At 38.0% G+C, this 16,529-nt stretch overlaps 1 protein-coding gene across 1 annotated transcript in view; it reads left to right on the top strand.

The window, feature by feature from the left end:
• Window positions 1–16,529, top strand: part of DNM3 (dynamin 3) — a 575,248-nt gene that overhangs the window by 238,620 nt on the left and 320,099 nt on the right. The window contains exons 15-16 of the mRNA XM_027046371.2: window positions 2,282–2,420; window positions 14,241–14,327. Of these exons, the coding sequence (XP_026902172.1) occupies window positions 2,282–2,420; window positions 14,241–14,327 (226 nt within the window). The remainder of the gene's footprint in view (window positions 1–2,281; window positions 2,421–14,240; window positions 14,328–16,529) is intronic.

Genomic DNA, 16,529 nt, shown 5'->3' with positions numbered 1-16,529 from the left:
AAAGCTTGACGCTGAGTGTACATGTAAAAGGAGTTATGACATTTGAATTATTTATCATTTTAAAATTCAGACATCTGCTCTAAAAGTTGCAAATAGGATAGGTAAATATGCATTCACAAAATAAGAGGGAGAAAACATTCTATAACCAAATCCAGTATTTTTCTGTTACTATCAACAGGATTTCTAAGTTCCCTATTAACTCTATTCTGTCTCGCTCAAATCTAGAATGCATTTGGTATGGAAACTACGTCTTACTCTTGAGCTGGGCAGAGCTGGTATCCGAAAATGTCAATCTGCTAGGTGCAGTGAAACCAAATCACATGTTTTGGGTCATGAAGTATTTTTATACTTACTTTACTGTAAAAGTAAGACATAGTACTTTTACTTGGCTTTTAAAACTCCTTACCAGGGGCGCCTGGGTGGCTCGGTTGGTTAAGTGTCCAGCTCTTGATTTCGGCTCAGGTCATCCATGATCTCACGGTAGTGAGACTGAGCCCTCTGTTGGGCTCTGCGCTTTCAGCGTGGAGCCCACTTGGTACAGTGTCTGTCTGTCTGTCTCTCTCTTCCCCTCCCCTGTGTGCACGCATGTGCTCTGTCTCTCTCAAAATAAATAAAACAAAACAAAAACCCCCAAACTCCTTACCACATACATTTCTGTTGAATGTAACTGCAAAAGCTCAGTAATTCTGTTTTGAAAATTTCTGATTTACTTACATACCAAAAGGAGAGATTGTTATTATTCTGGAGTTAATTTGCCTATAGGATGATAAGAAGTACACAGTGTCCTGAGAATAAGACACACCGATGGCATGATTATTTAGCCTCTTAAATACACTTCATTTGACAAGTTTTGTTTCCAGTTGATTCTGTTAGACATTTGAATAGAAGCCATCTTTGTCCACTGCAGACCTGTGGGTCCTTCTTTGTTCTGCAAGCGCCGTGTGCCGATGGCGAGCAAGGGAAGAAGACAGCCCTTGTGGGGCAAACAAAGATAAATGCATTAATGCCCTGCCTACCCGTGTAGTAATGGGACTGTGTGTGCTCAGACCACTGCAGTGCCAAATGGGATGCTGGGGTTCAGAGAAGGAAGGCCTTGTCAGTGGCAGGACTGGAGAAGGCAAGCTGTAGGAAGTGGTTGCTTTTGATCTGGGCTTTGAAGCACAGGTGGGATTCGGGACAGGCTGAAATTGTGGGGAGGGTGAAATGAACATCACGGACGAAGGCAAAGACAGGAAACGTTGGTATGAATATGTTTGTGGAAAGGCAAATGGTTGGGTTTGGCTGGAACGTAGGGTGCATGAAAGGGTGGAGGCAAATAACTGCAATGGAAAATCAGGGTCAGACGGGGGAAATGTTTAATATTAGACCAAACGGTGTGGATTTTATTCTATGTCCAACGTGGAGAGATTTCAAATTACTGTATAATATGATCACTATAGTTAGAAATAGAGGCGAACATAGGGTGCTAAGTAAATGGTTAGGAGGGGCAGTATAAAGCTGCTGTAAGGGGAAGTGTTAAATTTCCCAAAAGAGGTACCACAGAACTGAGTGGTCAAGGAGGAGAAGTTAATCAAAGAAGAAGTGAGAAGAGCATGACAAAAGCATTGTTAGGACACCAATTTGAATTAATTCCAGCTAAGTGAAAAGATACTTGCTATTTTGGTTATCATTTGTTATTTTTGCAAATTCATGATTTAGGCATTCTGTGTCCCAAAGTTAGTTCCACTTAACTGTCTTCCTTTTCCTCTAGCACCCCAGGACTTCAGACTGGGAACCACTGAGCTCGCTATAATACAGCTCTCCTAGGAAGAATAGATTGCATAGTCAGGAACGCTACCATTTCAGCGTTCACAAAGTGAGGATTATTTTCTGCTCTCTGAAGGGCAAGAGAGGGTTGCTTTTGGAATACTTTAGGAATAGAAATGTAAATTTAGGACCATTTTTATTGTAGCAGTGCTTTTTATTGCTGTGAAACTGTGAGATGAGACAAATTACAGTCAAATGTTAGTTAGAAGTCCTATTATTAGAGTCCATGAAAACATTTTGGAAACTGTTTTTAGGTAATGCTAGTCATCTATAGATTGGGATTTATTAAGGAATTGTAGTATTGAAAATGTTATTACAAATGATACTGTCTATAGAATAAATCACTATGTAACTTTCAAACTTGGGCATTACATGCTTGCTTTAGGTGGCATGCCAATTGAAACCTTTTTCAAAAAAGTACTGGATATTACTCAATTTAAAAAATCTAATGTGCTGCTTTATTCCTTACATTCAGGACGGGGTTATTTACTCCAGACATGGCATTTGAAGCAATAGTCAAAAAACAAATTGTAAAGCTTAAAGGACCATCTTTGAAGAGTGTAGATCTGGTAATACAAGAATTAATCAATACCGTCAAGAAGTGTACCAAAAAAGTAAGTTTGAATTATTTAACTTTCCAACAAGTAACTATTTGGTTTACCCATCTTTCCTATCCTGCTACGTGCCTCTCTTTTCCTGACCCTCACTTCGTTGTGTTTGTCCAAGAGGAAGGAATGTGAAAAGTACTGAGTGGGAATTGCTTTCATGATTGATTGGCAGAGATATTGTCTTCTATCACCCATGTCCGATAGGTTTGCTGAAGCCAGGAAGAGTATATTTAAGTCAGCTATTTTTTTCCTCGTTGTCTTAAACAGGTAAACATCACTTTAGAATAATTAGGTGAATGCTCTAATTTTTCTTACCGTGTGTAGATGGGGATAATGCCAGAGAAGGGAATTATTGACATTGTGTATATCAATGAAAAAATTCTTCTAAATTGTAAATGAATACCACTTGAACCTGGACATTCTGGGAAGCAGCAATGTGGCGTAGTAGTTAAGACCTCAGGCTCTGAGGTCCAGGTGCCTAGATTCAGATCCTGGCTCTGCTATTTACTTTCTATGTGACCTTGAGTATCATACTTAATCCCTTATAGTCTTGTTAATTTATTTGTGAAATGAGGGTGATGATAATAATACTACCACCTCCATGAGAATTAAACAAGATGATGCCTCAAACCCATGGGGCACTTTGCATATTGATTAACCATAGCAAGTGCTCAGTAAATGGTGGCTAATCTATAAATGGCCATTTTAGTAGCATCCAATATTCTCTACCTTGTGATATTTATTGAATCTATGATGTAGAATGGTGAGGGAGACACTCTTCGCCAGGGGACTCCTCACTGAGGAACGTGGAGGAATTGTGCTGGATTTCTTCTATTTCATGACTTTCTGCATCACATTAAAAACAATATTTCAATAATCTTTTACTGTTAAAAGTAGTAACAACAATAACAAAGCCTATTTACTACCTTTACTACCTTATTCTCCTTTTCTTCATGTCTAACCTTCTTGGGGGAAAAAAGTAGTCTATGCTTGCTATCTTTATTTTCTTATCTCCGGTTAATCCATAACCCTCTAAAATGTGGCTTCCATGCCACCACTCTATTGAGTAATTATGGCAAAGATCAACCAGAAGCCTGATTGCCAGATGTAACGCATACTCATTCCTGGTGCTGTATTCTACCCTCTTTTTGAAGCTGACACCCCATTCTCATGGGTTCTCTTCATCTTTCTCATGATCCCTCCTCCATCTCCTTCAGGAGTTTATCCACTTTTCCTGCCTCTGAACACTAGAGTCACACAGAGCTTGCTCCTGGCTTTCTTCTCTTTGCACTGTCCTTTCTCCCTGCCCGATCATATCTCCCATAGCTCACCTACCACTTAAAATGTTGATCCTCAAATCTATAGCTTCAGCTCAAGCCTCTTTACTGAAACCATCTACTCCACAGTCTGCTGCCATTACACTCTTCTTACTTATGTCCCCGCAGATATTTTTTAAACTGAATTACTCCAGAGGACTCCTAACTGGTTTTTCCACCTCCAGTCTGGGCTCCATCAAATTCATCCTCCCCACTGCTGTGAAAGTAGCCCTTCTAAAATGCATCTATTTTGCCCATTCCCTCAAAATTATGCAATGGCTCCTTATATCTTGAGAATAAAGTTCAAATCATTTATGGTTGTTTTTAGTTTCACATCTGATCTCTGAATCCTTCTTTAGCTATATCCGTTGTCACTTTGTGCTTGCTTCTGCCATTCTAAGTGATTTGCACCATTTTCACAGATTTTTCATGCCTTTACCATTTGCACATGTGATTCCCTTTGTTTTGAATGTCTCCTTTTCCTCTTGTCTTCACCTTCCATCCCCTCTTATTTTTTATGATCCAGGTCAATCATTATCATTTTCCTAAAAAATCTTGTACGGCCTCTGTGAATCCTCCCCTGGTCTCCATCCTTGCTCCCTTTTCAGTGCTTCACTTGACACCCTATGTTTACTTTTATCAGAGCATTTATGATATGGGATTGTAGCTGTTTATAATTTATTTGTTTGGGTAAATAACCTAAATAACCTATAATCTCCTCCTGTTGGTTCTAAACTCCTTTTAAAAAAGAGCTATGTCGGTGCCTGGGTGGCTCAGTTGGTTAGGTGTGCAACTCTTGGTTTCAGCTCAGGTCATGATCTCATGGTTCCTGAGTTGAAGCCCCATGTAGGACTCAACACCACTGATGTGGAGACTGCTTGGGATAGTCATTCTCTCTCTCTCTCTCTCTCTCTCTCCCTCTCCCCCCCCTCCTTCCCTTTCTCTCTGCGCATCCCCTGCTCTCTCTCTCTCTCTCTCTCAAAATAAATAAATGTAAAAAAATAATAATAAAAAAGAGCTATGTCTTATCTTCTTATTCTTGGTATCTAATATAATGACTAACCCTACAGAAGAGACACTCTATAAATACTTTATAAATTAAGAATTGAGATACTCTAGGGGCACCTGGGTGGCTCAGTCAGTAAGCAAGTTGATTTTGGCTCAGGTCATGATCTCATGGTCGTGAGATCAAGCCCTTGCATTGGGCTCTGCACTGACACTGTGGAGCCTGCTTGGGATTTTCTCTCTCTCTCTCTCTCTCTCTCTCTCTCTCTCTGCCCCTCTCCCAATTGCACATGTGCACTCTGTCTCTCAAAACAAATAAATAAACTTACAAAAAATTTTAGATATTCTAAAGTTATCCTGATGCTAAAGAAATCTGTACTTTAAAAGAATATTTTAGTTATGACTTCTATTTTTATTTTTTTTAAACTTTTTGTGTTTATTTATTTTTGAGAGAGAGAGAGAGAGAGAGAGAGCACGAGAGCACAAACAGGGGAGGGACAAAGGGAGAGGGAGACACAGAATCCGAGGCAGCCTCCAGGCTCTGAGCTATCAGCACAGAACCTGACACGGGGTGCGAACCCACAAACCACGAGATCATGACTTGAGCTGAAGTCATCCGACTTCAGCCACCAACTGAGCCACCCAGGCCCCCCTAGTCATTCCTTTTTGAATGATAAAATTTGAGCAGGTTTTCTTTTCCTTATTTCTCATTTTGATGTTCTTGACTTTTGCCCTTGTTATGTCTACTTTGAAGTTCTTTTACAAGCAAAATAATCTTGATTAAAGTTGAGGATACCTGGCTTTATTACTTGACCCCTTTGAATATGAGCCATAGATAATGTGATTATATTATTTATCATCCAACATAGGACTCTTTTGAGATTGAAAGGGGGAGCTATTAATACTTTCACTGGAATAGTAGGAGTAAAGCAAGACTTCTCCAGGCCATCTGAAAGGCATAGTTACTCTAGCTGTATTGTGAATGTATATATTCACATGTATTCTTAAAACAGTATTTTCATTTACAACGTTTCTCATGTTGCATGTCTTATGTGTAAAATACTTAATTTTTTTCTTAAGCCACATAAATAAACATCAGTGGAAAACATGGGATTTATGTGTGTTCAAGTAACAAAACACAAAGCTAGACTTCTAACCTGGGGAAATGCAGTCTTCTCGTGTATTTTCTCACTGTTGTCTCTGGGCCACTGGAGGACAAGACAAGAACATTAGAGCTTTATGAGTGTTTGGCTTCACTCCAAAGACGTGTCAATTTCAGAATTTTTCTTGTGGGTATTAGCTCTCAGCTGCTTTTCTTTACCCCCAATTCTCCAGTGCACCATTGCAGGGTCCTGAGTTTCTTTCAGGAAGCACTGGGAGGAACATCTTGTTTTTTTAACCACAGTTTAGCAACTGTGCCATTTATTGGCCTCTTGGGAAACCACATTCTTGGATTGCCATCATACCAATTAATTGATTTTTTTTTTTTACCCTGTTCAGAAAAAGGAAAAAAAAAAAAGAAAAAAAAAGAAAAGCTTTGCAAGGAAATAGAAAAGATGCAAGTTGGCTGTTAGAAATATAAGGAAAATTTTTTCATTAAAAAGTGCTATTAGAAGAAATGCTGAATTTTGTGGCATGTTAGGTGACTCAATATCTTGCTTTGAGTACACATAACTAATCAGGTGAATCTAAAGTCCTTAGCATGGCTTTCAAGGCCTACATGATCTTACTCCTTTTCACCTCTAAGCTCCTCCCACTTTCCCCTCCCTTGGTCCATTCCAGCTACACTGGTCTCCTCGTTTCTTCAACATGTCAAGGGGATATGATGGCAGGGCCTTTGTACTTCTCATTCTCAGTGTTGGAAATGCTCTGCCTCAAGATACTTGTGCAGATCACCCCCGGCTTCCTTTCAAGTCTCTCCTCAAATGCCATTTAATCAGTCTTTCTCAGATTCTCCTATCTACAGTTGTACATGCCTTCCTTCAAAACGGAGACATACACACACATACACGTAAGTCTTCATCTACATACCAAACTTCATTTTTCTTTGTGGCACGTATGACCACATGAATTATACTATGTATATCTTTTGTTTTTCTTGTTGTTGGACAATAAAGGGACTTTGAGAATATAAGCTCCATAGGAGTAGGGATTTGGTTTATTCAGCACTCTATTCACAATCTTAAAACAGCCAGATTTTCAATAATAATTATTGAATGAATAATTGAAAGAATAAGTGAATCATGTCTTATTGATGTGGCAGATAATGATGAGTTTGACTGAAGTAGCCACTTGATTACCTTCCATGAAAGTCTATAGGTTGAAGGAGGATAGCTGCAAAGCATCATGCTCAGATAGGGCTCTTTTAGGTCTGGATAGATCTGCTGTGGTTTTCTATGAACAAAAAGACTCACTTTTCACCTTCTCTGCCAGTTGGCTGTCAGTCTAACAAACTGCTATGTTCTGCATATAATAGATGCCTCACATAACTCATGTTTCAAATCAGGCTGATTATTAAAGTTTGAACCTCTCATTGGGTATTGTAGAGAATTCAGGCCTGGGACTTGGCTTTTAAAGAATAGGAATTTCACCTTTTTGTTATTACTTGTTTTTAACCCCACCCCCACCTATTTTATTGAGGCATAATGGACATATTTTGTTAGTTCCCAGTATATAACATAATGATTCAATATTGTATACACTGTGAAATGATCACCACATTGGGTCTAGTCAACAGCCATCACCACACATAGTATTAAAAAGTTTTTTCTTGTGATGAGAACTTTAAAGATCTATTCTCTTAGCAATTTGCGAATATGCATACAGTATTATTAACTATAGTCACCATGCTGTACATTACATCCCCAGGATTTATTTATTTTTTAACGATAAGTTTGTACCTTTTGAACACTGTCACCCATTTTGCCCGCTCCTTGCTCCTGGCAACCACCAATCTGTTCTCAGTATCTATGAGCTTGGTTGTTGTTATTATTGCTTTTTAGATTCTACAAGATTCCATGAGTGTGATCATGCAGATTCTGTATGACTTATTTTGCTTAGCCCCTGCCCTCAAGGTCCATCTAACTTGTCACAAATGATAGGATTTCCCTCTTTTTAATGGCTGAATAATATTCCAGGAATTTCACCTTTTCATCTCATAATTCACTAAAGAATTTATGATCTTTATAATTAATTCTTAATTTATAATTTGCCCTGGCTTCTGCTTTTCCCCTTGATTTTTCTGTTTTTCTCTTTTCTTTTTACTTTAGAGAGAGAGAGAGAAAGAGCATGAGTGGGGGAGAAGGGCAGAGGGAGAGAGAGAGAGAATCTTAAGTGGGCTCCATGTTCAGCACAGAGTGTGACCTGGGGCTTGATCCCATGACCCGGGATCATGACCTGAGCCGAAATCGAGAGTCAGATGCTCAAGTGAGTGAGCCACCCAGGCACCCTGATTTTTCTTTTTAAGCTGTTCATTAATATGTCTACCAGAGATAAACTTGGAAAGAAAGGAAATCTGATTATTATCTTCAGGTGTTGTTTGGGGACAGTGTCAGCCCCACCCTGGGCTCCTGTTTGGGTGTGCTCTGAATTACTTCGTGAGGCTCTCTCTTCTGATTATCTTTCAGCCTTATTTCACTCAAGGTTGGACTTTTGTTTTTATTCTGCAGCATTTGCTAACATTGAAGTTCTCATTTCTCTGCTTAGATGCAATGTTATGGTGAGAACATACCAGTATAACTTACATATTCTTCTATCACATATGCACCAATTGTAGAAAGTATCTGAGGTGTAGAGATTTGGGATTTGCCCACTTGGAGAAGGAGGGCCAGCAGCATTTCTTTTTCTCTGACCACTTTACCCAAGGCCACCTCAATGGGACCTGGCTCCCTTCCCCTTCTAACAACTTTACTTAGGTCTTCTAAGACTTCCCATGTGCCACTTCTAAAATACAGAACACTTGATAAAAAAAATTTTCCCATTTACACTTGTGCAATCTCTTGACCTCTGTACTAGAATTGTTTCTCACCTTTGCAGATGTTACTGCTTCTGTTTTACCTTTTGTCATAATAAATGTCTTATTTCATAATAGTAAATAAATATTTTCTCCTTTCCTGAATGAATCCAGTGTTATGCTATAAACAAATAAAGGATTTCTAGGGACTTGGGGGCAGGTTTTAATTCACAGAAATGGAATAAAATTATTATATGCTTTCATAAGCAGTAAAATCATTACTGTTACTCAGTGGCCAACATTGGAAGGTTTATAGCTTTTGTATCAAAACAGAGTCCATACCTTTAGGTTAGCCAAACCAATCAACTCAATCATGTGCATTAAAAAAAAATTGATCTGGTCTTTAGTTTATTTTCTCCGTTTGTGTTTGGTATGGAACTATGAACAGATGGTTACCTAATAACCTGAGTCTTTGCTTAAGGCAGCAAACTAGTTACTCTTGACGGTGTAGAAATCTTGCCTCATCCTGTGTCTGTTCCAAGAGAAACCTAATAGCATGGCTCTCATGGTCTGATTAATCAATTGTTAGTAAATTTTATAAGTGTGTAACTTTTATTGCATAGAAAGGCCATTCAAGTAATATTTTTTCCTTTAGGGGAAAAATGTGGTCCATGCTTAAAAGCAAATTTTATATTGAAATGCCACCAAAATAATTAAATGCTGCCATAAGTAACACTTAAAATATTGAATTTTATTAAAACATGTTTTGTATTAAAAAATATATGATGCTATTTTCTCTCAGACCATAACTAAAATTTTCTCTCAGAATTACTTCATATATACTGCATTGTTTCCACATTGGATATTCCTTATTACTTAAGATTATTCAGTGTAATTTTAACAATAAGCTGTTTAGGGGCACCTGGGTGACTCAGTGGGTTGAGCGTCCAACGTCGGCTCAGGTCATGATCTCGCAGTGTGTGGGTTTGAGCCCCACGTTGAGCTCTGTGCTGACAGCTCGGAGCCTGGAGCCTGCGTCAGATTCTATGTCTCCCTTTCTGTCTGCCCCTCCCCTGTTCAAACTCTGTCTGTTTCTCTCTCTCTCTCTCAAAAATAAATAAACATTTAAAAATAACAAAACAGTAAGCTGTTTAGAAATAATTTGTCATTTGATTAATGTCCTGCTCTGTCTGGAAGTTTCATTGTTTTGATTTTAAGCATCAGATCCTCTGAGGTCTTCTCTGAGCAGGTTTAGCCATTTATTTTTCATGTGTTTTCTCTTGATTTTTATAAAATATTTCTCTCTGGTGTGACAATATATCTTTATAGTCAACCTGCCACTCAAGACTCTTTTTAACATCAGGTAGTTTGACAAAAACTGAGTGTCGAGCTGGCTTATGGCAGTTGCCCAATGAATCTTTGTTAAATGAATGACTGATGTGAAATAAATTCAGGAATATAAAATTAATATAATCAATAGCAAAGCTTTAATTCCTTGATTCTGTATTAATCAATTTCTAGAATATTTAAGTAGTTAATAGGGGAGTAAATGCATAAAAATGGTATCCTCTAAATCAATATTATTTTGGCATACATAATTACAACTTTGATGATTTGACAAAGTAAATATAGTCTTATAAATGCAAGCTTTCAATTTGGCATTCAGAGCAAAAGAGATAGGAAATTATAATGGTTAATATGGTTGAGGAAACATTGTGCCTTAAATAAGAGACTTAGAAGAGAGGTGAGGAACTGAACTGGGCAATCAGAGTGAAGTATTTTTTAAAACAAAGAAAAGGGTTATGCAAACTGAGCAGGAACTGCCATTGAATGAGCTAATGAAATAAGTGGCAGAAAGCCTGATCAGAAATCAGAAATGATTCAGAATATGAGTGGGACTTTTTTTTTTTTTTAACTTCTTCCTCTATATATTATGAGAAGAATTGGGACTGGAGTATTATATTTGAGAGCCAGCAATTCAAGCCAACATTTTGATTTTTATACTCCTACAGTCTTTCCAGATCAACCAGCTAGATAGGAACCATACCAGCTTCATTACTGCCTTCCAGCCATGTCTAGGTCCTGCACTGCTTAGGGTCTCCTTCAATATTTCTCCTCCTTTGCCTCCATGGGGGCGGTTCTTACAGTGTGTTCTCTTTCCCTTTTCTTCCACTTAGAAATTAGGCTCATTTACTTCCAGTTGTCTAAGTTGTAGGTACCAAATTATGGCTCTGGTGGGCTCCTTTCCTGGTGAAGTTAAGCCCATGGGTAGTAAGTTTGGAAAGATCAGGAGATACACACACATAAAAAATCAATCCTCCCCACAAGGCCAGTAGTGGGAGGGTTCTTAGATGTTTCTGCTTCTTGGAGTACTCTTGTCATTTTGGCCTTTCTCAAGACTTTAATGATGGCTGCATACTAGCTTGGGAACCTTCAGATATCAAGTATTTTGTTTCTGAAAAAAAATATTTATAGTGCCATTCCTTGGTGTTTTAAAAATAACCTTCTGCTGTCATCCATTTTCTAAATGCTGTTAGAGGCTTGACTTTCCTTCTCAGTAGACCACTCTTCCTTGTGTTGTCGCTTTTCTGCAGGAGGACAATTCTATATTTGTGCAGCTGTTGTCAAAAAGCAAAAGTGTGCCGTTAGCTTGGGATGCTCTGAGTGCAGAGGAGAAACAGTTGCTCTGGTGGCCTAGGACAGGCTAGTCGTGACTGTCACATATACCACCCGGGTTTGCACTAGTGAAGAAGAACGACTGGTGTTGATCAGCTATCTCTTCTCTGCTTAAAACTTTTTACAGGATTCACAAAAAATAACTTACAATATTCTCAGAGTATAAAAGGGCTGCTGGGATAATAGACTTTTCCTGGGGAATGTCTCCAAAACTTGAAGTGGAAGTTTCATTTGTGCCTTCAATTATTCATGAAATAATCCCCCAAATGAGCCATACATCTCAGGATTCAGCTAAGGATTTCAAAAAGGGAGTAATGGTTTGGTGATCTCCTGAAGAGACACTGGGCTGTGAATTTTGAAAGTAACGAGGCAGCCAGGTCTCTATGCTTTTATTACGATGCTATGCTCTATGGTCACTGTACAAAAATTTGGAGAAGGTAGAGATGTAGATAGAAAAAAATGGAAATTATGCATAACCCATGATTCCAAGAGATTATTCCTATTAACATTTTGTAGTATTTCTATAGACCTTTTTCTGTGTGTGGACAGTAGACTTGCAGCCTTAGAGGTTGAATATTTATGTATGATTTGTGATTATGATGGTTCCATGAAGAATTACAGTTTGTTGTTTAGCTAAGACACTAATGTGCATCATGCATACTATAAAGTTGCTGTGTACAGTGACCTTGTTTGACCATGGGGCAGCTATATTTCAGGGAGGTTTAGTTCCAACTGCTTAAAAATTAGGAGACATGTTAGGTGCTACAATATTACCCAAGAATTTTGAGATTTGTAAGATCTTGGATTGTATCCTTGAAGGATATCAAGGGTATATGGTGGCCTATGACTACGTGTATATGTGTGTATGCTTATGTGTAATCACATTTATATATATTGGTCTGATTTTCTTCACTTACTGTCATAAACACTTTACCATGTTTTTAGATATTATTTAGAAATTAGATAGAATGAAAAAATTAGGTAATGGATATTATTTGAACAGGTAATTATATCCCATTAGTAGATCTACCTTAACTTATTTAATATCATTACATATTTAGGTGGTTTAAATAGTTTTATTTGTTTATCTTATTGTTGCTATCCCAAGCAATGCTGTGATGAATGTCCTCATTATTTTATCTCAGAATCCTGTGAAATAATTAGGTTGACAGATAAACAGAGGGTTTTAAGATTTTTTTTGATACATATTGCCAAATTGCTTTCCAGAAAGATTATTCTCATTGTCGCTTTTTCAGCAAGTTTAAACTGCTGGTTTCAGTATACCTTCATCTAGATTAAGTCTCATAAAAATAATTAGAACCATTTGACAACATGAGAGTTACTATCTTTCTTTGCATTACTTGGATCATTTATGCAGTTTAATATTTTTCTTTTGCTATTGATCATTAAATTTCTTTTTTAATAAAATCATGTCCTTTGCCTATTTTGTGGGATATTATTATTATTTTCAGGTGCTTTAAATGATCATTGAATCAGCATTTGCCTGTCATAAGCCATGAATTTGCACACTTTTCTCCATTCTATTTCTGCTATCCAGTACACGTCACCAGCATTTCTCATCTGAATTGCTTCAGGAGACAAAATTCATTGCAGGTCTGCAAGGATCCTTCTGATCTGACCTCTGTTTACCTTTCTACTTTCACCATAAGACCATTCTCCTCACTCTCTGCTCTGATCTTTCTTTACTACTTTTACCATTCATTGTCCCTGTCCCGCATTGTCTTCACACTGTTCTGGGGCGTGGAAAGCTTCATTTCCCCCACAAATGTTCTACACAACTTTACCCAAGTCCTTCTGGATTAGGCCTCCTTGAATATTCTCGTAGAATCGATTCTTCTTCTTTCTTACATTGAAAACAACTATGATTAATTCATTCCTTTTTGCAAATTAAATTTTTGACAACTACCTGCATAATTTAGATGGGATAAGTGATTGAAATGTATTATTTCTATAGTTTTGCCAAAAAGTATGTACATGCAAACATATCTGTTAGGGAAGAATTAAAAAAATTATGTCAGGGTGCCTGGTGACTCAATCAGTTGAGTGTCCAACTCTTGATTTCAGCTCAGGTCATGATCTCACAGTTGGTGAGATCAAGCCCCCTGTCATCGGACTCTGCTCTGAAAGTGTGCAGCCTGCTTGGGATTCTCTCTCTCCCTCTCTCTCTGCCCCTTCCCACTCAAGTGCACATGCACATGTGTACTCTCTCTCTCTCAGGATAAATAAATTAAAACTTAAATTGACCTCTGTGGTTCATGGAATAAATCATTCTCAAAGAGTAGTGGACAGGACAATGGGCTCTGGAGTCCCAAAGGCTTGGGTTGGAATTCTAGGCCCACCAATTCTGAGCTGTTTACTCTTGGGCAAATTGCTTAACTTCTCTATGCTTCATTTTCATCCTCTATATAATGGAATTAATAATAAAATCTATCTTTTATGATTGTTGTGGATTTTGAATGAGATAACTCATGAGGTGTTAAGCACACAGCCTAGAACATGGTAAGTACTCTCTAAATGTGAGTCATTGTTCTCTTTTTCATCCTCATTTCTATCTTCTTTATCTTTGAACTTTATTAAGTGCCAACTCTGTAGAGCATAGTACTAGATGGTATTTGGATTTCTGTTTTTGTTTTTGCAGGGAATTTCTCTACTGGTTTTGAAGTGTTTCCTATCAGATAATGTAGTTATTTTGATTATTGTTTGTGGAGCCCTTTCTGTCACTCTGCCATTCTTCTTTAGGATATTTTACTTTCGCTTCTAGATTTGCAATATGTACCTTCTATAAGATAACGTATCTTTGCTTCTTTTTTTGCGGTATAACTTTTTGTGTATTAACTCAGATGTTTCTCTTAACAGCTGGCAAACTTCCCCAGACTCTGCGAGGAAACAGAAAGGATTGTTGCCAACCATATTCGCGAGCGAGAAGGGAAGACAAAGGACCAGGTGAGGGGAGGCTTCCTTGTTGGGCAGGGTCTTTGTCAGAAGTGGAAGTTCTCCAAGGCTGTCTGGTGGTCTCCAACAGTTGGCCTTTCTCTGAATGGCAAGAAAGAACACAACCACATATGTTTATTTTTACTTATTTATGAATTTTATACATGTGTTGCTATACTAACATCTTGTGTATGTTGAGAATATAAACGAGTGTAAAAGCTTTGAAGGATGACGTTTAGAAAACAGTAATAGGAATTACTTTTACTCTCGGTGCTCCATGGATTGTCATGTGCACCCCTGGCATGTATACACTCCACTCTGAAAGCCAATAATCCAGAAACATTCCACATGTTTTCTTTAAGCAGAGGTTCTTAGCTTTTAATGGGCCGACAGATGGGTATCAGGATATTCATAAATTCCTAAAATGTCATGAAGAATGTCAGTTTTTTCCCCCTAGGTGAATGGAGAAAGCTATTCATCAACTTATCCATGGAACCTGTGATTAGATACTTAAGTATCTAACTGTTTAAACAGTTTATTTGTTTGTCTTATTGCTGCTATCCCAAGCAATTCTGTGATGAATGTCTTTATTATTTAATCTCAGAATCCTGTGAAATAATTAGGTTGGCAGATATACAGAGGGTTTTAAGATTTTTTTTGATACATATTGCCAGATTGCTTTCCAGAAAGATTATTGTCATTGTCACTTCTTCAACAAGTTTAAACTGTGCTAGTTTCAGTATACCTTCATCTACATTCATTTTCATAAAAATAATTAGAGAAAAAAATGTTTAAGAACAGTTCTTTTAGGGCACCTGGGCGGCTCAGTCAGTTAAGCATCTGACTTCGGCTCAGGTCATGACATGGGTTCAAGCCCCACGTTGGGCTCTGTGCTGACAGCTCAGAGCCTGGAGCCTGCCTCCGATTCTGTCTCCCTCTGTCTCTCTCTCTCTGCCCCTCTCCCGCTCTCACTGTGTGTGTGTCTCTCTCTCTCTCAAAAATAAATAAACATTGAAAAAAAAACAGCTCTTTCAAACATTTCTATTTAGTGAATATATATATATATATATATATATATATATATATGGCTTGTAAGGAGTGACCTTAAAATTATCTTCTAATCCTATTTAGCTCTTTTAATTCAAAAGGTTATTTTATGCTAAGGTAATTCATTAGAAAAAGCTAAGGACTGTGTAAATAGTAAAAGCTTCTTAAATTTAGGTGGATTTTATTCTTAGTTATTTACAAAAATGTTATAATGGGAAGCATGAAGGTTTTCAAATGCTCTTCAATTCCAGGACACAGCTGTGACAGCATGTAGAGGACACTGGACTCAGGCCATGTGTTCTCTACAAAATAACAGCATGTTCTTGTGGAAATCACTTCTCAGGACTGTTGTTTTCTCATGTACAGCTTTGGGATGTTGGTCTATGTCATCTCAGAAGTCTCTAAGTTAGAATTCCAAGATTTTGTGCCTCTTAGAATTCCAAGATTTTGGAAAGGCGGAGAGGGAAAGCCAGGGAGAAAGGAGAAGGCAAAATAGAAGAGAGAGAGAAACCACAGGGAGAGAGACACAGGCAAACTGCCACAGAGGGTGCGTGTAGGGGTGGGGTGGGGTGGGGCGGGGCGGGGTGGGGAAGGTGGAAGGAGAAAGTGAAGAGACAGGATGGAGGCCCAGTAGGTTGGGATATTTGTGACTCAGTAAAACTTGACTATCAGCTTGAGCTGTGGGATTCATTGCTACTACTTTTTATCGTTTTGCTTTGAAAGTTAATTAACCATTATTCATAGTTTTCACTTGTTTTCCAGCTTCCACACCCTTGGATAGCTATAGTAGCCAAAAAGAGGAGAAAATAGGCTTTCTGACTTAGTGGAGATAAACAAATCAATGTTAACTCATGAGCCAGTGAAATCCAGCCTGGGGCCAGATATAAAATCCTGACACCAGAAGTTCCCCCACGCATCTAATGTCATGGCTGCAGTTGGACCAAGAAAACTGAAGTTCTAGTATCAACTGTACTCCTGACCTTAAGTCAATAAGATAGCAATTTTAATTTAGTGTCCATATTTTATAAAATTCAAAGGATAATATTATCCTACTTAACTCTTAGGGATCCTATGTAAAAACAATATTGAAGTAGTACAATTATTATCTTAATTACCTTTGTTTTCCTATCTAAGCAGTTGTTAGCTTCATGTTTCCTGTTTGAGAGT

The sequence above is a fragment of the Acinonyx jubatus genome, chromosome E4 (assembly GCF_027475565.1).
Source record: "Acinonyx jubatus isolate Ajub_Pintada_27869175 chromosome E4, VMU_Ajub_asm_v1.0, whole genome shotgun sequence".
Taxonomy (NCBI): domain Eukaryota; kingdom Metazoa; phylum Chordata; class Mammalia; order Carnivora; family Felidae; genus Acinonyx; species Acinonyx jubatus.
The sequence above is the reverse complement of the archived record's forward strand: the minus strand, read 5'-3'. Positions and strand labels throughout refer to the sequence as shown.